The sequence below is a fragment of the Oryctolagus cuniculus genome, chromosome 14 (genome assembly GCF_051225735.1).
Source record: "Oryctolagus cuniculus isolate XC-2025 breed Fujian yellow rabbit chromosome 14, ASM5122573v1, whole genome shotgun sequence".
In the NCBI taxonomy this organism is placed as follows: domain Eukaryota; kingdom Metazoa; phylum Chordata; class Mammalia; order Lagomorpha; family Leporidae; genus Oryctolagus; species Oryctolagus cuniculus.
This window is the reverse complement of record NC_142880.1, coordinates 93,370,251-93,394,389: the sequence shown is the minus strand read 5'-3', so window position 1 is coordinate 93,394,389 and position 24,139 is coordinate 93,370,251. Positions and strand designations below refer to the sequence as shown.

The 24,139-nt window shown below is 54.4% G+C and overlaps 1 protein-coding gene and 1 long non-coding RNA gene across 3 annotated transcripts in view; one reads left to right on the top strand and one right to left on the bottom strand.

Annotated features, from left to right (window-relative positions):
- Positions 1-24,139, top strand: part of TENT4A (terminal nucleotidyltransferase 4A) — a 41,971-nt gene that overhangs the window by 4,077 nt on the left and 13,755 nt on the right. For both annotated transcript variants that reach the window (XM_051853408.3, XM_002721816.6), the window contains exons 2-4: positions 19,336-19,459; positions 20,369-20,415; positions 22,206-22,326. In XM_051853408.3, the coding sequence (XP_051709368.1) occupies positions 19,336-19,459; positions 20,369-20,415; positions 22,206-22,326 (292 nt within the window). The remainder of the gene's footprint in view (positions 1-19,335; positions 19,460-20,368; positions 20,416-22,205; positions 22,327-24,139) is intronic.
- On the bottom strand, positions 276-19,325 carry LOC149122438 (uncharacterized). Its single transcript, XR_016220870.1, has 2 exons — positions 2,031-19,325; positions 276-1,498 (listed from the first exon to the last, which is right to left on the bottom strand). It is a non-coding gene; the product is annotated as an uncharacterized LOC149122438 (long non-coding RNA).

Below are 24,139 nucleotides of genomic sequence, written 5' to 3'. Positions count from 1 at the left end.
TGTCTTCTAGTTCTCCAAAGACAGTTCCGTTCCTGGCATTTAGTCTGTGAGGAGCCACCAGATATGAGTGTTTGTGGCACGTGGTCAGCCCACAGGGCTTCAGCGTGGGCTGTTCCCCGCTCTGTATGTGCTCTCAGGAGGGAGTCAGACCTTGGCCGGGCAACCCAGATCCCTCCTCTCCCTCTGTGGCTCCCCTGACCTCTCGTGACATAAAGTGCAGCACATGGACCTCCCCCGAATGTCCTGGTGAGGCCCAGAGGGCGGGCGGGTGGGCGGGCAGAGGCTGTACAGGACCTGCCGTGGTGCACGCATGTCAGCACTGGGCATGCCCCCCTCACCCCTGTCCTGGAGACATCACAGCCCAGACAGGTGCACACATGTGCCCAGCTTCTTGGCTTCCATCCTCTGAGACCCCAAATGGAGAAGGGGGGGCAGGAGTGACCAGATGACTCAGCCGTGAGGGGACTTCAAAATATTCATGGGAGGCCGGCGCCGCGGCGCACTAGGCTAATCCTCCGCCTAGCGGCGCCGGCACACCGGGTTCTAGTCCCGGTTGGGGCGCCGGATTCTGTCCCGGTTGCCCCTCTTCCAGGCCAGCTCTCTGCTGTGGCCCGGGAGTGCAGTGGAGGATGGCCCAGGTGCTTGGGCCCTGCACCCCATGGGAGACCAGGAAAAGCACCTGGCTCCTGGCTCCTGCCATCGGATCAGCGCGGTGCGCCGGCCGCAGCGCGCCGGCCGCAGCGGCCATTGGAGGGTGAACCAACGGCAAAGGAAGACCTTTCTCTCTGTCTCTCTCTCTCTCTCTCACTGTCCACTCTGCCTGTCAAAAAAAAAAAAAAATATTCATGGGAAAAGTTGATTTTGGTACAGAAATTTTGAAGTCCATGGAGTGTCTTCTTACCCATTTCCATGAACTTTCCAAAGACCTCTCTTTTCAGCGTTTGCACTGACTGTTGGTGAAACTGGGCCCCACTCAGCTGCCCCCCATGAATAATGGCAGCTCTCACTCCTGCCGCGTCTCCGTGTGACAGTGGAAGTCTGGTACCGGCTGCTGGCTCTGACCGAGTCGAGGGGAGTTATGCTAGAGAACGGCTTCAGCCACATGCTGGCTCCAGTGGGTAGTCTGCAGAGTTAGGACAGCTGGCACGTGGGCTGTGAGAAGCACTTTGGAAAAGGGGCTGGAATATTAACGAGGATGGGAAAAGGGGAAGCCTCGGATGTCTGTGTGGAAAGTGGCCATCCCTGCTCGGGCCGTGAGAGCAGACGGGGACAGTGGAGCCCTCATCCGCTGCTCTGCTGTGTGGGAAAGCGTGGCCTTCTTAGAAGTGGCTCATGCTTGTGACTCACCGTGTTAAGGAGATTTAAGTATTTTAAAGTAGATAATTGTTAAGACTTACATTGGAAGGTAAAGTCTCAGACCGTGTTTGGTCGCCATTTGATGGGAGGCTCTGGTTCTCGTTTTCAGTGGATCTCATTTTCAGAAGGATTGCAGTCACCCCTGGAAAGGAAGGACTTTTTGTGCCTTGGTTAGGTCTTGTGGTTTAGGATCTGATTTGCTAGTTGTGGGATAAAAACACCAAAAAGCCTGTGATGTTCAGTTTCAGAAACTTGATTTTGATGATGAAGGTAGGATTCAGGCCAGGGTGGAGAAGGAGAGTAAGTCAGCTTCCCCAGCCTCCCTGGGCACAGTAGAAGCCGTGGGGTGGCCTGGTGGCAGGGGAGCAGTGGGGAAGCCTGGTGAGGCTCCTCCATGGTTTCTCTTTGGGGAAGCCGCACCACCTCAGAAGCTCTGCAGGAGAGCAGTGCCCCTGGGTCAGCACCAGGCCCTTTGGTCTGACAGGTGCCCCGCGTGCCGTGTGTGACGTGTGCTCCAGTGAGATGGCCAGGGTGCCTTCTCAGCTCCCTGGGGGATGGGATTGAGATGCCTGCTGACTAATTCAAGTCTTATTCTTGAGATTTCTGTGCTGCACTCGCTTTGTTTTGCTGTGTTGCAGGTTACCCGATACTCAGAGCCTTAGAACAGTGCTCACTCGTCTGTCGGTTTCTGTGGGTCGGGCTCTGCAAGGCCTTGGTTGTGTTCTCCTTGTGCTCCAGGTCCTCTTGTAAGTGCGTTCCGCTTGCTAGCAGAATTCACTGTCTCTCAGTTGTAGGACCGAGTGCTCTGATTGCTTGCTAGCTGCCAGCTGGTGGCCTGTTAGCTTTTTAAGGCCACCTGTATCCCCTGGCTTCTGGCCCCTTCCACAGTCAGATCAGCAAGGTGCTCTGAATCTGTCTAATGATGTCTCTGCCAGCTGAGGGCTCATGTGACTGGGTCAGGCTGGCCCGATTACCTGCCTGTCTTTAGATGGTATAGCAGTGCGTGGTCTCACCAGAGCCCCAGGCTCTGTGCCTGGGGTGGGGTGCGGTGGGTGCTGTCCGCTGCCGGTGCTTTTTCACGGGCAGACTTCTGTCAGGGAAATGGAGCAAGAGGAGGCTGTGGTTTGTTGTCCAGGCCGTCTGCCCTCGCCTGGACGCCAGCCCATCTCCATGACTCTTGCACATTGCCAGGCCTGTCATCTGGCTCTGATTTCACTGCTGGACTCAGCAAGGAGTGACCGTGCAAGCTGTGAGTGTCTCTGTGCCCTTCTCAGGCCGACTGTGTTTTAAAACATGTCATTAAAGAAAAGTTCACGGAAAAGCAAGGTGAAGAAGAGAAAATATGGTGATCGCCAAGGGCTGTCCTTGAGGTGTCCTGGGCTGGCCAGCTAAGAAAGGTACATTCCTGTGAGGGCGGTAGATCAGGAATCCAGTGCTGAGGGCACAGCGGTCCGTCTTTGCTTGTGGGAAGGACGACTGCCCTAGGACTTCGGCTCAGAGCACTTGCCTCCTTCCGGGGGAGCCAAAAGACCCCCGATGGCTCTTGCCAGCTGTCTGTCAGCTCCTGCAGAGTTGCAGCCCTTACAGTTGGGCCCACACGTGGAGCCTGGACCCTGGTTCCTGAGTCCGTTAGGGAAGGAGAGTGCTCTCTGCCTTGTGCCCAGCACCATGTGCGTAGTGACTGCTACATGAATGTCATGGGGTGGGGAGAATGTTCTTCTGTGTGAGAACTCGCAGATCTGATTGCCACCTCTGAAGTTCAAGTGCACAAAGTTTTAACTCTGTTGCCATTTATCCATTTGCTTTCCTTAAGAGTGGCTAAACATTTACAGTTTTATGCCTTGCATCATAGAAAGCAAAATCTGAAAAAATTGAAAAAAAATTCTCTACTGTGTTTGAAAGAGATCCCATTAAGTTTTAGCTTTTTTTGTTGCTATTAAGTGGAACACCTATAAAAACTTAGACAATTTGGAAAATATACAGGTGAATCACCCTGAAGGACCCCTTGCTGAGTGTCCTGTGAGCCTGGGTGTGGGCCGTGTGCACCCTGTTTGTTGGCAGCAGGCAAGGGGCTGAGCCGCCCTGTGGGCCTGTGCGGAGCGTGTCCGTGGCCGAGCCAGCGGGTGGACTAGGTGGGAGCGGCCCGAGGGGCCTGTTGGTGGGGAGCGTCTGTGGGTAGCACCACTCCTGCTGCTGTGGGCTGCAGCTCTTGCCATTCAGCTTCCAGTGGCTTCAGGCTGGCATTCATCTCCCAGGTAAGAGCGTGTGGGTGTAGATGATTCCTAGCTTTCCATGTTTCATTCAGTCATCACAGCCTTTCTGGAGTCCTGTCGAGCTGCAGGAATGGCTCAGGTGCAGTAGTATGAGGGAAATGAAAAGTCAGATTATTTCTCTGTCTGCCTAAATCGTCTGGCTGCATCCATCTTCCAGCATTGGAGGGGAGGCGCACTTGGCCTTCAGAGTTCACTGGGTTAGCCCACATCATGCATCCGCCTCCAGGGCTGGTTCTGGTTAGCTTCCTCAGGGGTTTCTTACTACAACTACTACTAGTACTACTACCACCTCTTCTTCTTTTTTTTATTCTTCTTTTAAAGACTTATTTATTTGAAAGGCAGAGTTAGAGAGGGAGAGACAGATCTTCCACGTGCTGGCTCATTCTCCAAAGGCTGCAGTGGTGGGGGTTGGGCCAGGCCGAAGCCAGGAGCTTCATCCGGTCTCCCACGTGGGTGCAGGGATCCAGGCACTTGGGCCATCTTCCACTACTTTTCCAGGCATATCAGCAGGGAGCTGGATTGGAAGTGGAGCAGCCAGGACTCCAACCAGTGCCCGTATGGGATGCTGGTGCTGCCGGCGGTGGCTTAACCCGCTGCACCACAGTGCTGACCCGGGCTCCAGTTTCTGAGCCTCGGCTTCCCTTTCTGGGAAGCAGGGCCCGTGACAGCCCGTTCACAGAGTGTGCGTCAAATAAAGACGACTTGGAAGCACTTCGTGAATTGTCACGTGAGGGATTAAAAAAGCTGCCCCTTCCTTCTCTCTTCTCTCAGGAAATTGAAACCAAAAATTAGGTTCTTCCTGTTGCCAGCTGGCCGGGAAATGCCTTTCTCTTGGTTTTTGAAAATACAGACAAGCGGCTCTCTCAGGCCAAGACTTTTCTGTTGGAGAAACCGCTGAAGACTGAGGCAGGGACAGCCGGAGCCCGATGTGTCGCTGCGGATACTCCTCTTTCTGCATGAAGCGATGCCTCTCTGGGTTTTAAAGCTTTCGACAGTGCCATAGTCCTATCTTCATACAGCTTTAAAGGAAGAATCTTACCTTCCCAGAGCTTATGGGTGCTCCTGGTGGCCGGTGTCAGGTGCGCCTCGCCTGCTGTGTGCAGCCTGCAGTTCACTGTGCACGCAGGAGTGGGTGCTGTGTTAGTTCTGTGAGCTCCTGACAGCTTCTAGTGGAGTGCTGTGGAAAGTAGCAGTGAGGGACAGGGAGTGCCGGCAGGCAGGGGCCAGCCCTGACCAGTGCAGGTGGGAGGGCTCTGGGTTTACTCCGCACAGGGGTTGCTGCTCGCCTTGAATGGCACTACTGCGACGGAAGACTTGAGCTCTGATTTCACTTCAGTTTAAGTTGCCGTGGATTCGGACAGGACCATGCTAGCCTGACCTTAGACTACCGGAACACAGGGTTTGATTCAGTAACTTGCTGGAATAAATTTTACTCAAACAACAGTCCCTAAAGCTGTGTTGCTCGGCAAGGGAAAGCTCTAGAAACTGCCTCTGACTTTGCAATGCCAATCCTTTCCACCAAGCTGCTGTTTCAGTAACACGCAGAGTATAAGGTGGAGCAGGCAGGTGATGAGCCTCCTCGTCAGCTCACCAGTGCGCAGTTCTCTGGGGCGTGGCTCTGTGCATGTTTGCCCCCTGGGGTTCCCAGAGCATGTCCCCAAAATGAGCACTAGAATTTCTGTATCCTAGACAGAAAACCAAAGCCTAGACAAGGCCAGCGTGATCTGGCAAGAGATGCTGCACTTTGAAATGTCAGTCCAGAGCTGCTGTCTGGGCACTGCAAGCAGTGTTAGCGAAGGAGGCCTCCGCAGGACATGGGATGTGTGTGGCTGGCTCTGCAAATCTGGGTGAAGTACGTTGAAAGAGGCCTTTGCTTTTTCCTCCACAAAAGGATCCTAGGTCACATGTGTGAAATTCCTCCTGTGAGGACCTGCTGACAGGCAGCACCAAGGAAGATGCTGGAGGATTCAGGGGCACAGGCAGCCATGTGCTGTCCAGAGGCACTCGGGCTGGAGGGAGGCTGCAGCCGGGAGCAGGGCTCCCGCCGTCTGGAGTGCTCTCAGAGGCTGCCTTCTGTGGGAAGGGGAGGATGCATGAGCTGCAGGCGTGCTGACTGTTGTGTCTGACAGCAGTGGGAGGACGGAAGCAGGCCCAGCAGTCGTGCAGGTGCTCACCTGCATCCTCAGGTCCCCTTGACGAGATCTCACGCCAGGAGAGAAGCCTCAGGAGGTGTGAGCGCGTTGCCCATGCAAAGCCAGTGCCGCTCACCGCTGCCTCCCTCACAGGGAGCTGGGGGTCTGAGTCGGGCGAGAGGCAAGACCAGGCAGAGACAGGAGCATGGACTGTAGACACGTGCTAAAGGCTGGGCCTGTGAGAACTGACCGGCGGGGTCAAGGCTTGCTGACAGTGAGAGGCCCTTCAGGCTCCGAGGACGGCTGCGGGAAGCAGAAGGGCTGTGGATGGGGAGGGTGACTCACTGTTCAGCGCTCCCTTGCCCCGAGGCCAGGCCCTGCTGTCCTGCCTCAGGCGGGTCTCGTGTGCTCCTCCTGGAGAGGATGTGGTTCTCGCTGCGCAGAAACAGCAAGGCCTGGGGGCCACCGGCAAGCTGCCGCGGAGCAGTGTTGGAGCTGAGGCCGTCTCGCAGCCTGCCTTTTAACCACTGGAATTGTGGAGCACAGGGAGGGAGTGGGCCACAGAGGTGGGGAACAGGAAGGGACCCTGATCGTGCTGCGATCCAGCGTCTGGGTCCACAGAACTTCTGGCTGCTCGGGAGAGACCACAGAGGCTGCCGTGAAGGTCTGTCCCAGGGCCGCACAGTCTGGGTCCCAGACACGGCAGCGGGGCCCTGGTGTGCCCCAGAGAGACCCGAGAGCGGCTTTCTAGAGAGCCGACAGCAGAGCGGGGTGCTGTCCCCACGGTGAGGAGCAGCTGGATGACAAGATGGGACGCTGTGTCGTGCCCCGGGCCTCCTGCAGCTCTCTGTCCTGTCGCCTCAGAGGTGGAGGTGTTTCCGAAAGAGCTTTAGTCTCTTTGAAAATTGATGATGCGGTTTTTCTGAAACTGATTCATGCTTTTGTTTCTTTAAAAAAGTAGAAAGCTTTAAAATCACTCACTCCCACCACCCAGAGAACCAGTTAGCTGTGAAGTAACTGCTGTTGCACACCCTCTCTGAGCCCGTGTGCTGTGATCAGCAGACATTGTCCCATGAGCATTCATGGTGTCCTGGAAGTTTGTTAAATTATTAATTTTGCTCGAAAGTGAGAGACGTTCAACTTCAGCTGGAAGTACTAGTTTCCAAGAGAGATTGCTGAGACCAAGAGCACAAAAACACAAACTTTCAAGTGCCTTAGTGCAGAAGCGTCAGAGTGAGCGTTTTGGTGAGACACTGGCGGGCTGCTGTGTGGCTTGCAGAAGTTGTCCATCTTGATTTGCACTGTTACTTCTGTGTCGCCGGGAGTTTTAGTACTGGCATTTTGTTCTGTGGTGTTAACCGCCAGCATTCATTAAGTGTGTTATCACTGTGGAGTTGCTAAATCCTCAGGGCAAGGCTATAGGGGGTGCAAGCATCTTGGTGTCCACATGGGGAAACTGAGGCCCAGAGCAGCTGAGGGTCTTGTGCAGTCCCTGCCCTGACCTGGGCAGTGCCTCTTTCTGAGGGTCTACGGTCCCACCTCTGCCCACATGTCTTCCCACTCCACGCTCGCCTCCAGGCCTCTGCCTGCCTACACGCCTCTGGATTCCAGGTCTCTTTCTTCCCCTCCCCTCCCCTCCCCTCCCCACCCCTCCCCTCCGCTTCCTTTCCTTCCCTTCCCCTCTTCCTCTCCCTTTCCTTCCCTTCCCCCCTTCCTCTTTACTGATTTATTTATTTATTTGAAAGAGTTACACAGAGAGAGGAGAGGTGGCAGGGAGGGGGGGGACGTCCATCTGCTGGTTCACTCGGCAGCTGGCCGTAATGGCCGGAGTTGTGCTGATCCAAAACCAGGAGCCAGGAGCTTCTTCCAGGTCTCCCACGTGGGTGCAGGGCCCCAAGCACTTGGGCCATCTTTTGCTGCTTTCCCAGGCCATAGCAGAGAGGTGGATCGGAAGTGGAGCAGCCAGCACTCAAACTGGCACCCATATGGGATGCCAGCACTGCAGGCGGTGGCTTTACCCACTACGGCACAGCGCCGGCCCCTGGATTCCAGGTTAACACAGAGAACAAGAGAGAACTTCCATCCGCTGGTTCACTCCCCAAATGGCTACAACTGCCTGAGCTGGGCCAGGCTGAAGCCAGGAGCCTGGAACTTCAAATGGGTCTCCCACATAGATGACAGGGACCCAAGTGCTTGGGCCGTCTTCTGCTGCATTCCCAGGCACATTAGCATGGAGCTGGATCGGAATTGGAACATCCAGGACACAAACCTGCACTTTTAGGGCTCGCCAGTGTGGCAGTTAGCTGCTTAACCCTCTGTCCCACAAAGCCAGCCCCTGCAGGTTCTTTGTGTGATTCAGGGTGGGAGGAGTGGGCGGGGCTGCACCTTTGTGCCGCCTCTCCTGCACCGATCAGCTTTGCAAGGTAGGCGTCCCCTAGTATCCTCTGACTGTGACCTGTGCTGCTCCTCTGTGACCCTGCTGTCTGCTCTCCCACCTGAGACCCAGCCTTCCACTTCCTGCATCCCCGGGAGCTGCTGCCAATAGCTTCTTGTGCGTGCGGAATGGTCCAGTTTTTGAAGAAGAGCTGAGTTGGGCTGCATTCTGTACCTGAACAGTAGGCTGACTTGCTCTGTGATTCTTGACCTTCCTCGACCTCTGCTCTCACACGTGCCCCCCTCCTTGTCTCAGACTTGGAGTGCCGTGAGCCTGAGGTGGGACAGTGGGTTCCTGGGGGGGCAGTTGAGTCTGACTGCATACCTGTGCTGGACACGCCTCTGGTCCTCTGTGCTGTCGGTTGTTGGGCCGTTCATCCTGGACTCCAGCGCCTGGGCGCCTGTGGCTGTTGAATCTGATACTTTGTGAATGGTTTTATCTTCTTGTGGGTGGGAGTGTGCATCCCTCCAGGCCTCCCGGCTTCACTGGGTGACTTCATCATTTCCACCTCCCGCCAGTCTCCCTTGACTTGGCTCTGCCTGCTCTCTGCCTGCCTCAGCGCAGGGGCCTCTCTTTTACCCCTGCTTACTGACATGTCCTCAGCACCAAGTTTTTCTGTGCAAGGCTCTGTAGTGCGTTTTCCCCAGATCCTTAACTTACATTTTCTTGCTGAGATTTTTCTTTAAGTTTTATTCATTTATTTGAAAGAGTTATAGGCAGCGAGGGAGAGACAAAGATCTGGGACCGACGCTGTGGGGTAGTAGGCTAAGCCTCTGCCTGTGGCGCTGTAATCCCATATGGACTCCTGTTTGTGTCCCAGCTGCTCCTCTTCCAATCCAGCCCTCTGCTATGGCCTGGAAAAGCAGCAGAAGACGGCCCAAGTGCTTGGGCCCCTGCACTTGCATGGGAGACCTGGAGGAAGCTCCTGGCTTTGGATCTGCTCAGCTTTGTCCATTGTGGCTATCTGGGGAGTGGACCAGCGGATGGAAGTCCTTTCTCTCTGTCTCTCCCTCTCTCTCTCTCTGTAATTTTACCTCTCAAATAAATGAAAAATATATATATAAAAAAAAAAAGATCTGCCATCCAACCACAGATGCATTCCCCAGATGGCCATAATGGCCAGGGCTGGGCCAAGCCCAGCTTCATCTGGATCTCCCATGTAGGTGGCAGGGACCCAAACACTTGGGCCATCTTCTGCTTTCCCAGGCCTTAGCAGGGAGCTGGACTGGAAGTGGGGCAGCCAGAACATGCACTGGCACCCACATGGATGCTGGTGTTGCAGGCGTGGCTTTGCGCACGGTGCCGCAACACCAGCCCTGACGTCACTGTGTACAGTGAGCTAGATCTTTCTTCTTCTGCGCTCTCTGTCCCCGTGACTCTCCCTCCCATCCATCCGCCCACCTGCCCATCAGTTCTTGGTTTGTTTACGTGATTGCCTGTCTCTGTGCCCTTTCCACTCTCCCCAGGAATACTCTTCCAGCCTGGACTCTAGGTTTGTGGCCTATCTTTGGCCCATCTTTCTGAGCCTGATGGCACCAGATGGTGGAGAGCAGAGGCGTAGGGGGAGTCAGGCCACCCTTGCTGGGGCCTGGCTTCTGTTTCCTGAGTTGTTTGGGCTTCCTGGGTCTAGTTTTTGGGTCCTGTCTTCCATGGCACTTGGTTAGCTCAGTGCCTGTGGTTTCTTGTCTGCACTGTTGTCACCGTGGGAGATGCTGGGGATGAGGGCTCACTTCAGGGTTTAGATTCAGGTTGAGCTGCCTTCCTCCGGGCTCACCCCCACTTTGGGGGCTTGTCCCACAGTCCCTCCTGCCAGAACGCTGTCCCCGCCTTTGTGTGGGACTGCTGCCCCTCCTTAGCATCTCCGCGCCAGGGCCAGCTCTTCGGAGGCCCTGCTGCCCACTCCGCCTCAAGCAGCTGCAGCTGTGGACATCTGCAGAGCAGCTTTTCGGTTTATTTTGGTTACTGTCTCCGCCTCCTGTGGGGCAGCCACCCTCCCGACAGAAACTCCGCGAGCAGGACCTGCCTTCGTTTCATGCTGCTCACTGCTCTGCCCCCAGCGTCGGAGTTGTGCCTGCCCCAGGGGGGCCCGTAAACCCGCGTTCTCCACCTCAGTGTTGACCTGGACCTTTGGCTCCTCTGAATTCTCTCTGCTCGCTCTTTTTCTTTCTTTCTATATTTTTTGTTAATTTCCTAGCCTCTTGTGTCGTCTTCCAGCTTTTCTCCTGTCAGGAGTTGAGGAGGTGCCGCCGAGCTGCTGCAGCTGCCCCACGGGGCTCATGCCAATGTGCGGCCGAGGCGGGTCACGGGACCTCAGAGCCTTCTGTAGAATGGGATGGCAGTGGTGTTTACCAGTCTTGTGGTGCAGTGTGTCTCCTGGACGAGGAAGTGGATGGAGTCAGCTGATAATCAAAGCACTGACCTGATGGCATCACCAATGACTTTCAACAGGTTTTCCCACTAGGCCTGAATGTAGCCGCGGAGTCCTGCTCGCCATCGCCCTCTGGCAGTGGCGGCCATGGTAGAGAGAGCCTGGTGACATGCCTGGTGGGGAGGCTGCTGCAGAGGCGCCTCTGTCCGGGTGCTTTGCTGGTGTTCCGTTGTCCGGGATTGTGGGGACACATGTGCTGCAGTGTGGAGTCACTCCCTACATCAGCACCTTGAGCTGACACCCGTGGAAGTTTAGAGCTGAGGGGTCTGTGGCCTTGCTGGACTTAGGACCAGGCCAGTCACAGAAGACTGGAGGACAGACCACTTCGTGTCAGGACCTACAGGACATGGGCGGCAGAGCCCAGGAGGGCCTGTGGAGGCCAGGACAGGTAGTTTATCAAGAAACTGAGTAAGACGGTGCCCATGTCTGCTCTTTGGCCCTTGTGGGTAAGATAATATGCATTAGTTGGGCTGAAATGACATTTTGTTAGGATGATAAAAGAAATCATTACTTAAGAAAACTTGCAAAGTGCAGAAAAGAGAGTTCCTATAATTTTGCTATTAACATCTGAGCGTTTTTCTTTCCATGATTTTTAACGCTGCTTCAAATATTTACAAATGTATCACTTTGTATTTGTTTGATTACAACAAATTCTATAGGACTGTTTCCTCCTGCCCTCAAAAAGCTCCTTTAACCAGTTTTCAAGTATTGTACAGATGTGCATGATTTCCTGAGTACTAGGGGAGTTAAGTTTATAACAACTTCTCTCTGTGAAAGGCCACTTCCTCAGCATGGCTCCTGTCCAGCTCATTAGCTTGGAGCTCAAGTAGAAGAGATTCACGGCTCTGGACCTGAGGCCTGGTCAGGTGGTCCTGGGCCAGTTGCCATCTGTCTTAACAATTTCTTACTTTTCTCATCTGTTTTGGCCTCAAAGACTGGAGTAGATCTTGAAAATGCCAGTCATGCAGGTATGGTACAGTAGTCCCCAAATTCATAGTTTTGGACTACTGGCTCTCATTGTGTGTTGCTGCCTCCAAAGGTGATGCTGTCTTCTTCTGTCAGCATAAGCACATCTGGAAAGCTAACAGAAAATACTGCTGTTTTCATTTCAAAAGTGACCCAGTTACCTGAGCGAGCACGTGTGGCTGGGGGTCGGGGGCAGCCTGCACACGCAGCCACAAACCTTCACGGTGTGCATCCCGAGCACGTGTGGCTGGGGGTCGGGGGCAGCCTGCACACGCAGCCACAAACCTTCATGGTGTGCATCCCGAGCACGTGTGGCTGGGGGCCAGCCTGCACACGCAGCCATGATCCTACACAGTGCGCGCCCCCAAGCTGGCCTGCAGCAGTCAGTCGCCGTGCTGTGGCCCCGAGGCCGTGGGGGCAGAGCCAGCTGTCCTGGCCTGGTGAGGCCCCTTTTGGCTGTGAGCCCCACAGCTCTCCTGGCTGCCCACTCTTCCAGGCTACCTGCCTGTCTGTGATTGCACCTTCAGACCCAGTGTGGTGACCAAGCCCTGGCTGCCTTTCGCTCTGAGGTGGATTAATCAGGCAGAATGTCTCCCTCGGAGGTGCACCTGTGGTGCGAGTGGGTCTTGGCTTGTGATGCGCAGGTTCCGAGCGGCTCCCTCACCACCCAGTGCCAGTCCTCTGCCTTCTGAGGTGCTGGGGCTGATTCCACCCTGGCCTCAGCCTCACTACGGCTCCCTCTGCAGACACTGCAGCCACAGGTACTTTTTCTGTAGCAGAGAGTTCAGAAGATTTGCAGACTCCCAAGCTCAATGCCTGGCTCAGTAGAAGCCTCTGGTGTCTAAGCTCTTATTCTCTATTCTGAAAGGAACAGAAGCTTGATGTGGCTCATCCTCCCCTGGCCCCAGGCCTCTGCCAGGCAGAAGAGGCTGTGTCCCCCAGCACACACAGGGCCCCCTCTGAGGGGCCCTCAGTCATTGCGTGCTCCAGTCCATGCGACTGATTCCAGGAGGGTCCTGGGAGAGAGGCAGGGAGAAGGCCTGCTTTTCCTGGGAGTGCAGTGTGTGTGGATCAGAGTTGCCACATCCATTCCGAAGCTGCAGAGTCCTTCTGTCCTGGCTGTCTGGTGACTGCTCGGTGGTCTTAAACTTGCTGCCCCAAGCTGGCTTTGGCTGCTGCACAGAGTGTGCCCCACTGAGCTTGCACACCTCCTGGCGTAGCTCCTCTAGGTGCTGTTCCTGCTCTTTCTCCCCTCCCCCTTCTCTGGCTGCTGCTGCCGCTGCCATTGAGGGGGTGTGCTCCTCCTGCCTGTAGTGCGGTGGTCGGGCCCTGCTTCTGCAGCACTTCCTCCCCGGGGCCTTGCCTGCACTTCCATTCATATCTGGGCCCTGCCTAAGTGAGCAGGGGCTGAGACAGGCTCTGATGGCAGCTGACAGGGCGCCCTGGAGCCATTAAGGATTCTCATTTAAAGTTTCCATTTTTAGAAAATCCCCCTTTGAAAGCCTGATTCAAGGATTTCTAATTTGTGCAGAAATTAGCTGCCTTTTAGTGTAGGTAACAGTGACTTAGAATGAGCTCACTAGCTGCATCGTCATCAGATGGATGCTGTCGAGAGACTTGTTCACTCCTCAGCCCAGGAGAAGAAGCCATCCTGTCACTGCCTCCAGGGTGCTTGTCCTTGCTGCTCACTTAGCTTCTGTGTCTGTCCACCCTTCCTCTGTCCTTAGGATTTATTTATTTGAAAGAACCACAGAGAAAAGGGGAGAGAGCGTCCATTGGTTCAATTCTCCAATGGCCTCAACAACAAGGGCTGAGCCAGGCAGGAGCCAGGAGCTTCATCCGGCCTCCCACATGGATGGCAGGGCCCTAACTACTTGGGCCGCCATCTGCTGATTTTCCCAGGCCATTAGTAGGGAGCTGGATTGGATATGGAGCAGCCGGGACAGGAACCGGCACCCGTATTGAATGCCAGCATCACAGGTGGTGACACCCTGTACGCCACAATGCCGGCCCTGGTACGCATTCTTTCTTCCTAGGAAAGAGAAACGCCAATCCAGACCCTGCCCCTGCAACACAGTGGTTTTTGTTTTACTGTTAGTGCGTCAAAGCGTGTTATACAATCTATGAAATTGCAGTGGTTAACGCCATGTGTTTTCACTGAGGCATTGTTTTTTGGCAAAAAATGCAGACAGTGAACATTGTGGAGCAATGGTGAAGGCACTCCGATGTGAGAGAAACTGCTCACTTAAGGCTTTGAAGAGCGAGCTGGAGCAAGAGGAGGGAATACACTGCCAGTTGATGACAATTTCGGGCATTTCCTGCTGCATTTGACATTGTAGTAGAGGAGGCTGGGGACTGAAGTATAGGTCGTGGGATGGCTTTTCCCTTAGTATTTGAAATTGACCCGGATCAGGAGGGGGTGTTACAGGCCCAGGACGAGCAGTGGACAGAGCTGGATTCAAGTCAGTGACTTGGGAGCAGCAGAAGCAGCAGCACTTCAAGGTCACAGCTGCCCCTGTGAAGCAGGCTACGTTCCTGTAACCGTGTCAGAGGCTCAGTCTCTCTGGCGTTTCTTTCCAGTAGAAAACATTGAATGAACTCTGTTCTTTGCTAGGAAGAAGCCACTGGGTTTGCTGTCTAGGGGGATAACCTCAGCATGAACCCACTGTGTGTTCCCCACTCAGACTGGTGAGACCTACCTTTGGGTGTGTGTCTTCTGCTCCTGCCCTTGCCTCCAGGCTGTGGCCACTGCCTCTGTGCCCCTTCGACCGTTGTTGGGCTGAGTACACAGATGTCACCTTTCAAAGCTGCTTAAATGTCAAGCGTTGGGCTGCGTGTTATCTCCCTGGTGGCTGAGGCGACCCTGGAAGCCAGGGACCAGGCTTCCTTGGCCTTGGTTCAGCTTTGGACCAGGTTGGGAGCACCGCCGTCCCAGCACTCAGTTTCTTCCCGCTCATCAGCGACCTTAATGGCTGTGGGTCACGCGTTTGCCACTAGCTCCACAGCCCCCAGTCGGCGTCCACAGGTGTTTCCAGCAGGCGTATACCAGACACTGAGACCGTTGCTGATCATGATGGTTGGCCGTACCAGCAGAAGTCTGAAAAAGTTTCTAAAAATGGAGGAGTTAGTCAGCTCTGCAGTGTGTTGGCATTCTTAAAAGGTGATGGTTGTAAATGAGAATTAGTTACTCTTGTTTTTCAATGAACTTTTTTTTTTTTTTTAAAAAAATGATTTGAGTTACACAGAGAGAGGCAGAGAGAGGGGTCTTCCATCCACTGGTTCACTCCCCAGTTGGCTGCAACAGCTGGAGCTGAGCTGATCTGAAGCCAGGAGCATCTTCTGGGTCTTCCACATGGGTGCAGGGGCCCAAGGACTTGGGCCATCTTCCACTGCTTTCCCAGGCCATAGCAGAGAGCTGGATCAGAAGTGGAGCAGTCAGGACTAGAACCGGCGCCCATATGGGATGCCAGCATTGCAGGTGGTGGCTTTCCCTGCTATGCCACAGCGTCGGCCCCTTTCAATGAACTCTTATCTCTGTAATTTTTATTTTAAGAAAGTACACTAGAGAATGCTTTAGAATTATGTTCCCTAGTAGTGTCATGACTTAAAACTAACATTCACTAAAACTCTGGTTTCACGAATTAATCCTTGAGACAACCAGCGAATGAATCTTTCAGGGCTTGTTCTTGTGCTGTGTGGGTTTGAGGTGGCTCTCGCCTGAGTCTGAGTCGCACCTGCTCTGGTGGGCCAGGAGCCCCCCTGCTGTCTCACACCCTCACTTCTCCAGGTGTGCTGCCTCCACAGCCCCTGAGGTGGAGTGCTCCCTCCTGACTGCCAAACCCAAATGGAGACAGGAAGCCACCACTGCAAAGCAGAAGTTCTGCTCCTGGTTTTGCCCACAGAGGGTCTGTTCCTTGGCCCCTCACCTGAGAGCAGATACGGAAGTTTCTCAGGCTTCTGGCTGAGAGAGGCAGGCTCCTGATCCAGATCAGCTTGGCTACAACCCAAGGCAGTGGTCTGAGCAGCCTGCTGAACTCCCACCTCTCTCTGTGTGTCTCTGGGAACTTACCCCTTGAGTGTTTATTCTCTAACATTTTCTGGGTATCTGCCGTGGATGGATACAGCAGTTTTTTGAAACTTACTTATTTTAACTTATTTGAAGGGCAAAATGATAGAGATGTCTTCTACGTGCTGGCTCACTCCACAAATACCTGCAAAAGCCAGGGCCCGGCCAGGCTGAAGCCAGGAGCCAGGAACAGTATCTGAGTCGGTCATGTGGATGCTGGGGACCCTGGTACTTGAGCCACCATCTGTTGCCTCCCAGAGGTGCATACACTAGCAGGAAGCTGGTTTGGAGTAGCTGGGACTCGAAATGTGGTGCAGGCTGTCCAAACATCAGCTTAACTTACTGCACCGACCACCTGCCCCAGAATGTCGCTGTGTGGAGACTGGAGCAGCAGCGGCTAGGTCTGAGGCATCATCTTGGAGCAGAACGTCCTGGCTTGGCTCCACCCCCGGACGATGCCTCCTGTGAGCAGGCTTGTGCAGACAGCTGGAGGCGGAGCAGTGAGATGCTGGAGCTGCAGGGCCTGGGGAAGGTGCTGGGCTAGAACTCTGCGCAGCTGCAGGCGCCGGCCGGAGAGGCAGGGACACCCTCGGCGGGTTTTAAAGAATGCCCTCTCCACTGTTCTCTGTTGGTGGTCCTGCCTTGTTACCTGGCCCCACCCCTCACCCTTCAAGGGCTCCACAAAAAGCAAGATGCAGCCAGGAGTGGGGTGCTTGTCACGTCTGCTCGGCTGTCAGGTGAAGCAGTTAGACTTTGCGTATCCCTCTGAGCTGTGTCACACTTCCTGGTCATTGGGCAGCTGCGGGAGTCTTGGCCTCGAGGAAGGGCCTGGGGGTACTCGGCCAGAGCTGTGTCGCCCAGCTCTCTCATCCAAGGGTCACTGCTGAGCCAGCCCTCCAGCAGTGTCCCTTCTGTTACAAGAAGGAAGGCACAAATATTCTTGACTCTTATTACCTGGAATTTGTTATAGCATTTGTGAACTTTGACGTCTGGCCGATGCCAGATTCCAGGTGGATGTAGCTGCTGTTAGCATGTCTTGTGGGTTGGCCTCTGCTGCGCTGGGTACCACCACTTGTTTGGGACAGTTAGGTGGGAAGCAGTCTCCTTATCACTCTCTGCCACTGGGTGGCCCTGGCTGTGCAGTGAGCCCCTGCGCAGATAGCAGGTGAAACCCGCAGCCGGTGGGTGACCTGATTGGGTGATGTCTCGTGCAGGCCGCAGCGGATGCACCTCCGTGGCCTTCTCTCCTCTTCTGGAGTGTGGAGGGGAGGGGGTCTCTTCAGAGTGGGGATGACCCTGACTGGGGATGCAGGTGCCTGAGGCCTGTAGCACAGACTGTTGTGCCACATTTCAGATAGGTGCAGTGTAAAAGCCAGGTGACAGCGGTATGGGCTACTCTGCAAGGGGGGTCCTGAGTGACATTCTGGCAGACGGCAGTGCCCTGTTTCCAGGGGGTTCTCGGGGTGTCTGTGGGCTGTGGATAGAATCCTAGCAACCTGGCTTTGGTGCTCCTGCTCGACTTTGGGCCGGTTGCTTGGCTGTTGGTACAGTGACTGTTCTGGTTACCCTGTGTCTTTATCAGCGTATCTCTGTTTCTGTGCTGCTGTCGTCATCCTCAGAGCAGGGCCGCGAGGCACGGGAGAGCGTGTGGCTGACTTCTCCCAGACTGTGCTCACGGGAAGCCTGGGACCCTGTCCCCGATGAGCTGTGTGCAGTCGTGGCGACTGTGGAGGCAGCGGCACCCTGCACAGATCTTGTGAGAGGGTCATCTTTGGCTCTTTCCTAGTGTGCACATTAAGCTAATGCTAGGAAATGTTGGGTAGCAAGGTAGGCTGTAAATGGCCTGCTGAGCTGGTGAAAAGACAGTTAAATGCTCCGTATGCAGCTGGTGCTCAGTAATTGTTGAAAAGATGGATGCTTTACTTCAAAAATCCTGCAGTTTGATAATTTTGGAAAAGTAACTTCACTTTAACGTTCTACTTTCATGGATCCATTAAAAGCAGTTTGTGGATTCCTGAGTCAGGAATATGCTTGGGGTGAAGTTTTCTTTTAGTTTTTTAAAAAATAAGCAGGATGCAGCTAGGTTTCAGTGCAGCCCGGTGCTGAGGTGCTTCCTGACGGTGGTGTTGGGTGTGCTCCTCGTGGCCTTGGCCAGCCTGCCCGTCTGCGGCAGTGTTTGCCGTGCCTTCTCCGGGTTGGAAGCTGCAGCCGAGAGATGATTGAAGTTAACCTGAAGCAAGAGCTGCTAATTTGACATCATGGCTGCCTAACCTTTTTTTTTTTTTTTTTTTAAACTCTGATAGGTTCTATTAAGCACTGCCCAGCTCAGCCATTTTCTAGCTGTTGAGCTAACCACATTTTATTTGTGTCTTTGCTATTCGTTTTATTAATCAAACTTAAACGGAAGCAGGTGTAACTGGTTTATCATTCCTAGGACTGGCTCATTTGCCTCCCTTCTCCATTTCTAGTAAATCCCTTAAAGAAGATGAGGAGGATGTGCTTTCTTCCTGCTGTGTGCAGTGCAGGTCTGGGCCTGCCCTAACCGTAGGCTGATGACCGGGCTTCGTCCACATAGTGGTGGCAGAGAGACGCGCCTCAGGTGAAGCTGCAGGGCAGCTCTCAGACTGCCCCGCAGCCTGCAGACACTCCCCGAGAGCTCTGTTATGAAGGAGGGGGCCGTGCCTACCTCTCCCGCATGGGGGTTTGGTCTCAGCCTCCCTCGGGTGCCATAAAGCGGGAGCAGGAGCTAGCTGGAGCTTGCCTGCTGCGGGACCCTGCGTGCCTGTCGTGAGCCCGTGACTTGCTGCTGTCAACTTAGTGGGCCGTGGGCAGGTGGCTTGGGCACGTGGTGACTCTTGAGACTGTCGGTCTCCTGGGGATGTGTGTCATTGTCCTGTCTCGGCACCCCAGGAGGTGCTGGTGGGGGTGGAGTGCACTAGAGCTGGGCCCACCTTTGGCAGTCGTGCTGTGCTCTGTTTGCTGGGAGTGACTTACACCTATCATTAGCAGAATTCTTGGAATTCTCCCATTTTCTTAATGTGAAGTCATTGGGACGATTCCTCTGTATAAGTCTTTAAAGACCAATTATAAATTTATTGATAATTGGTACTGACAGATTTCACTCATGCTTTTTTTTATTTAAAGATTTTATTATTTATTTGTTTGAAAGCCAGAGTTACACACAGAGAGAAGATGAGGCAGAGAGGTCTTCCATCGCTGGTTCAAGCCCCAGGTGGCCGCAACGGCTGGAGCTGTGCCAGTCTGAAGCCAGGAGCCAGGAGCTTCCTCCAGGTCTCCCACACGGGTGCAAGGGCTCAAGGACTTGGGCCATCTTCTACTGCTTTCCCAGGCCACAGCAGAGAGCTGGATCAGAAGTGGAGCAGCCAGCACTCGAACTGGCGCCCCCATGGGATGCCGGCACCACAGGCTGGGGCTTTACCCGCTATGCCGCAGCACCGGCCCCGAGATTGCACTCATGTTAATCTGTGGAGCTAAACATGCTGTGTGGTTCTGCCCACCACCGAATTTTTACTCATGACACACCTTGTAAAAGGAGCAGAGAGAGTGGCTCCTGAGTGGCCAGAAGAACACACTCAAGTGTCACGCTGACGTGCGAGCAGGATGGAAGGTCGGCTTCGGTTTGATGGTAACGCCAGTCTGCTTTCTCTTCTGCCCACTAGACTTCATGAGGAAATCATTGACTTTTACAACTTCATGTCCCCTTGTCCTGAAGAAGCCACCATGAGAAGGGAGGTGGTGAAACGGATCGAAACTGTGGTGAAGGATCTCTGGCCGACGGCTGATGTGGGTATCTGCTCCCCCTCCCCCACACACGTGACTGGGAGCACTCTGACTGTCCTGTGGCAGTCGGCTCCACCCAGACCTGCCCCCCTTGACCTGAGACCATGGTCCTGCATGGCAGCATCACCTGCGCTTGCTTGAGATGCGTGTCCCTTGGCCTTCCCTGCACCCCGCGCTGATGCACACCCAGGTGTGGGGGCTGTTGCCCCAACTAGAGGATATTTTTTAGAGTGATGTGATGATTTTTCTTATTTTAAATTCACCTTAAAGTTAGAAATTCTGTCCCCGCCCACATCTCCAAGTCTTCCACCCTATGTAGTAGCAGATGCATGTGACACTCTTGTTGTTAAGGCTCAGTTTTCACAGTGAGTGCGCTAGTGTCACTGCATGAACCACCCTCCCTGACAAACTGCTCACCTCCCTGGGCCTCCCATTCGAATCAGTCCCCTTCTCTGCCCATGACGGCCAGCCAGGGGGCTGATGGGAGACTGGTGCCAGTGGAGCCTGGCTGCCGAGGGGTGTGGGTGTCCGCGGGGCTGGGGCCGCCCTTTGGCTTCCTTCTTTTAAAACGATGCACAGGTTTTGACTTTAAACTTCAGTGTCTGAGGGCAAGGCCCTGCCTCACGGCCTTAGCTCTGAGTTTGGGAGGTTTTGGCCGAGTTTAAAGTTGGCTCTGAGAAGCTCTGGCCTTGAGCAGGTAGAGGTGAGAGCAGCAGTCCTTCATCCCTTGAATCCAAGTTTTAAAAGATCGCCTTTTTAGGATGGGTCTTTACCTTAGGGGGGATTTTCTGGTTGTTGTGGGGTGGTGGTTTTCTACCTGCCTTGCCCCTGTAGTTTTCCAGGTGAGGCCTGGGGCTTAGTCGGGGATGGTGGGATGTGGGCGTGTTTCCAGACGAGCACTCTCTCTTCCAGGTGCAGATATTTGGCAGCTTCAGCACAGGTCTTTATCTTCCAACGAGGTGAGTGCCAGCGCGTGCTTCGTGGGGGCGTGTCCATGCTGATTTGGGGCGGGTGCTGTGTTAGGGGCTGATGGCAGCTTCTTCGTAATCCAGTCCAAGGCCAGAAATGCCGGCTAGAGGAGATTGGGGTGCACACAGGGAAAGCTGGCAGAAGATAACTTTAACAGTGAGACGATAATGCATTGATTGCTTTGAACTCTTCTTTTTGCCCTTCATTTGTTGGGGAAGAAAACTACCGTACACTGGAAACAGAAGGGAGATGAGCGTGGGGACTGACTGAGCGCGTTTCCTGCTACTGTAAAGACAGTGCCACATACTGAGCGCGTTACAAACAGAGACATTGGTTTCACTCCTGGGAAGGCCAGGCTGAGGGGCTGTATCTGGTGACGGCGCTCCTGTTGCACTGTGGTACGCACAGAAGAAGAGGAAAAGGGGCCAAACACTATCCTTTTCTTTAAAAAAATTTTTATTTGAAAGATAGAGCTCTTCCATCTGCTGGTACATTCCCTAAATGCCCACAATGACCAGGCCTGGGCCAGGTGCTGGGGCTCCGTTCAGGTCTCCCACGTGTGTGGCAGAGACGGACCCACTTGGGCTGTCTTGGCTGCCTGCCGGGTGCACGTTAGTGGGAAACTGGAGTCAGGCCTCAGACCTGGGCATTCTGACATGGGATGGCGGCACTGCCACTGCATGCATCCTCTTATGATCGGCCTGCTCTCAGAACTGCCTCAGTCTACTCCTGCGGACAGCTCCCATGACCTCATCACCTCTTACAGGCTCCACATCCCAACACACTTAAGTGTCAGGTTTTTTTTTTTTAAAAACATTTACTTACTTATTTGAAAGGCAGAAAGAGAAGGCAAGACAGAGACCTTCTGTCTGCTGGTTCACTCCCCACAGGCCCACAGTAGCCAAGGCTAGGCCAGGTGGAAGGCAGGAGCCACACACTCCATCAGGTGCTCCGTGTGGGTGGCAGGGACGTAAGTGCTTGCCCTGTCATCTGCTGTATTCCAGGCACGTGAGGAGGAAGCTGGGTTGGCAGTGCTGAGTAGCTGGGATTCGGACCCGGCATTCGCGTGTGGGTTGGGAGCATCCCAAGTGGTGACTAACCTGCTCTGCATACAGCGGCCGCCCCACAGTCAGACTTGAGCATGGCTTTTGGAGGGGAATAAATACAGTGGAGAATGTTCCGCTGATACTTTTGGGCGTGTTTTTGAAAAGTTGGTCAGTTGACTTTGTTTTCCTGAAGATTCAAGCCAAATTTTATTTAAAGTTTTATAAGGACCTTAATATGATAGGAGAATGTCCAGCAAGTTTGCGTTCTAGTTGTTTTCCCATCAAGGACTCCTCTGATATCCAGATTTTGTGTGCACCATTTCTTTAAGTTTTTCTCCCCTCCCCCACTGCTAATTCGCATTTGGAAGTGAAGGAGCTACTGCCTTAGGATTTGGGGGTTAGGCCTTGGGAGGGCCACTGGGAGCTGGACGGTTTCAGAGTGTACTGGGTAGCAGGGGAGAGCCAGAGTCGGCAGCGCAGAAGAGGCTGCTGGGAAAGGAGGGGCGGGATTTTCCTCTTCACCCCTCGGTGAGCTCACGCTGCTGGGAAAACCTGCTAACCTTTTTGCTTCCCAGCCCTAGATTGCACGCAGTTCACAGCTGCACCTTCTCTCTCCGAGGGTTGAGGGCCCAGGGGATGTGCCTGGCCTGGAAGGGGCCGAGGCAGTGTGCTGTGGCATGGCTCGTGCCGTGGTGAGGGCCACGTGGCTGATGTGCACTTCCTTTTCTGCCCAGTGACATAGATCTGGTGGTGTTTGGAAAGTGGGAGCGTCCTCCTTTGCAGCTGCTGGAGCAGGCCTTGCGGAAGCACAACGTGGCTGAGCCGTGTTCCATCAAAGTCCTTGACAAAGCCACGGTAAGTGTCTGCCCTGTACAGGAGCCCACAGCGCAGGCAGCCCGCTGACCGGCTGCTGTGACGAGCTCACGCTGTTGAAGATTCCGCTGCTTCGGATAGAAACATGGTTATTGTACTCTTGTGCTACTGTTGTGACTTCCAGCTGAGGACATGTTCAGTGACAGTCTGAACTATTGGAACTTGTGAGATCATCAGATTGAGTTGGTACTGAAATAGCGGGCCCTGTCTGCTCACGCTGGGGTGAGGAGGGAAGGACACAGGAACACTCAGGTGCTGCTGCTCTGCAGTGTGTCGCTCTGTGATCCAGTCATGACGTTTGTGACTTAAGATTGCCGTTTGCTGAGTTCAAGAAAGGAAGCCTTACCTGTTGGTTCCGTTGTTCAGAAAGTGTCTGCACGTGAAAGCCTCCTGTACCGGGGGGATTCGGAAGATGAGGCCACAGCTGGTGTGTAGTCACCGAGGTTTAGGGCTTCCTAAGTTACATGCCTGCAGTGTGACACATACTAGCTCACCTGTGCTACAAGCTAGCGTTGCATTTGTGAGCTGGGTTTAACTTACGAGGTGTGGTTAAGATCCAGACTGGCGGCAGCCTAAGGAGGGGACTGGTGTCGCCCACGTGGGGAGAGCGTGCCCCACCTGGTCCCCAGCGCCTCCTCTGTCAGATGCTCTGGATGGGGGGTAGGAATGGTGTGACGTGCGCTGACAGCTGCACAGTGTCAGGTCAGCATCTTGCTGAGTTCGACAAGGTGTGCACACCTGGACCCCAGCAGACGGGCTCTTTCAAGGCCCATCTCAGAGGGGCTGTCTGCTCCCCTGATGGCCACTGCAGGTGGCCCTCTGGCTGCAGTCGAGTGCTTCTAGGCCAGAGGTGCGGGAGCTCGCTTCCGTCAATGGCCATCTGGACATTCATGACATCATCTGTGGGCCATACAGAATTCTCAGCTTGAAAACCAGCCTGCTGTAGATGGACTGGATTTTGAGTCCCACCTCCGGTAATTTCACTGGGCTTGTACGGCCGGTGGGTGGACGTTCCCACCCTGGGTCCAGGCTCCCAGGCACTCTGGATGCAGACAGCACGCTCGCCCGCGTTTCCCAGGAGAGGACACTGAGGCGCAGGTCATCAGCCCACAGTGGGTGCAGCAGCTCTGGGGGGCGGCGCCTCCACGCAGGCTGAGCGCTGAGCTCTGAGCTCGAGCAGCGCCCCGGTGCCCCTCACCAGGGAGGGACTCGGCTCTCCCTTTGGGGGCTCCTCTGCCCGTGTTTGTGCAGTCAGTGACAGTGCCCTCGGAGAGCAAAGGTGGCAGTGGGATTTCTGACCCGGTGTCGTCCCTGGATTTTGGGCTGCTTAAAGAGGTCATGTCTGGCTGTCTAGAGCTCCAGAATGCTCTGTAACAGTTGTTACAGGAGCTGCACAGAGCTCATCAGGTGGTGACGGCACCTGCCAGCATCACCAAACACTTGTGGCGTGGCCGGGACCCCTGCTGCCCCCTGCGCCCTGCTGTCTGGGGCACTGCTGCCAGCTGAGCTGTGTGCCTCCTGCGTGCTGGGCTGGACACCCGCCCGGCAAGTGCCCTTTCTTCCCCTCTTTAAATCTGGGCTTCAAGATCTCTAAGCCCTGTCTGTGAATGAGGAGAAACCCCCAATCTTTCTGTGCGCTGTGGAGAGTCCTGCATATTAAAGCACAATTGTTTTTTTAAGCTTTTAAAAATTTTTTAGAGCAAGAAAAAAATACAGCAAAGGCTTTTATAAGATCAATTAGTAATACAAATATAAAACCTTGGAAACAATACTGCATTGTTCTGACTGACACAGT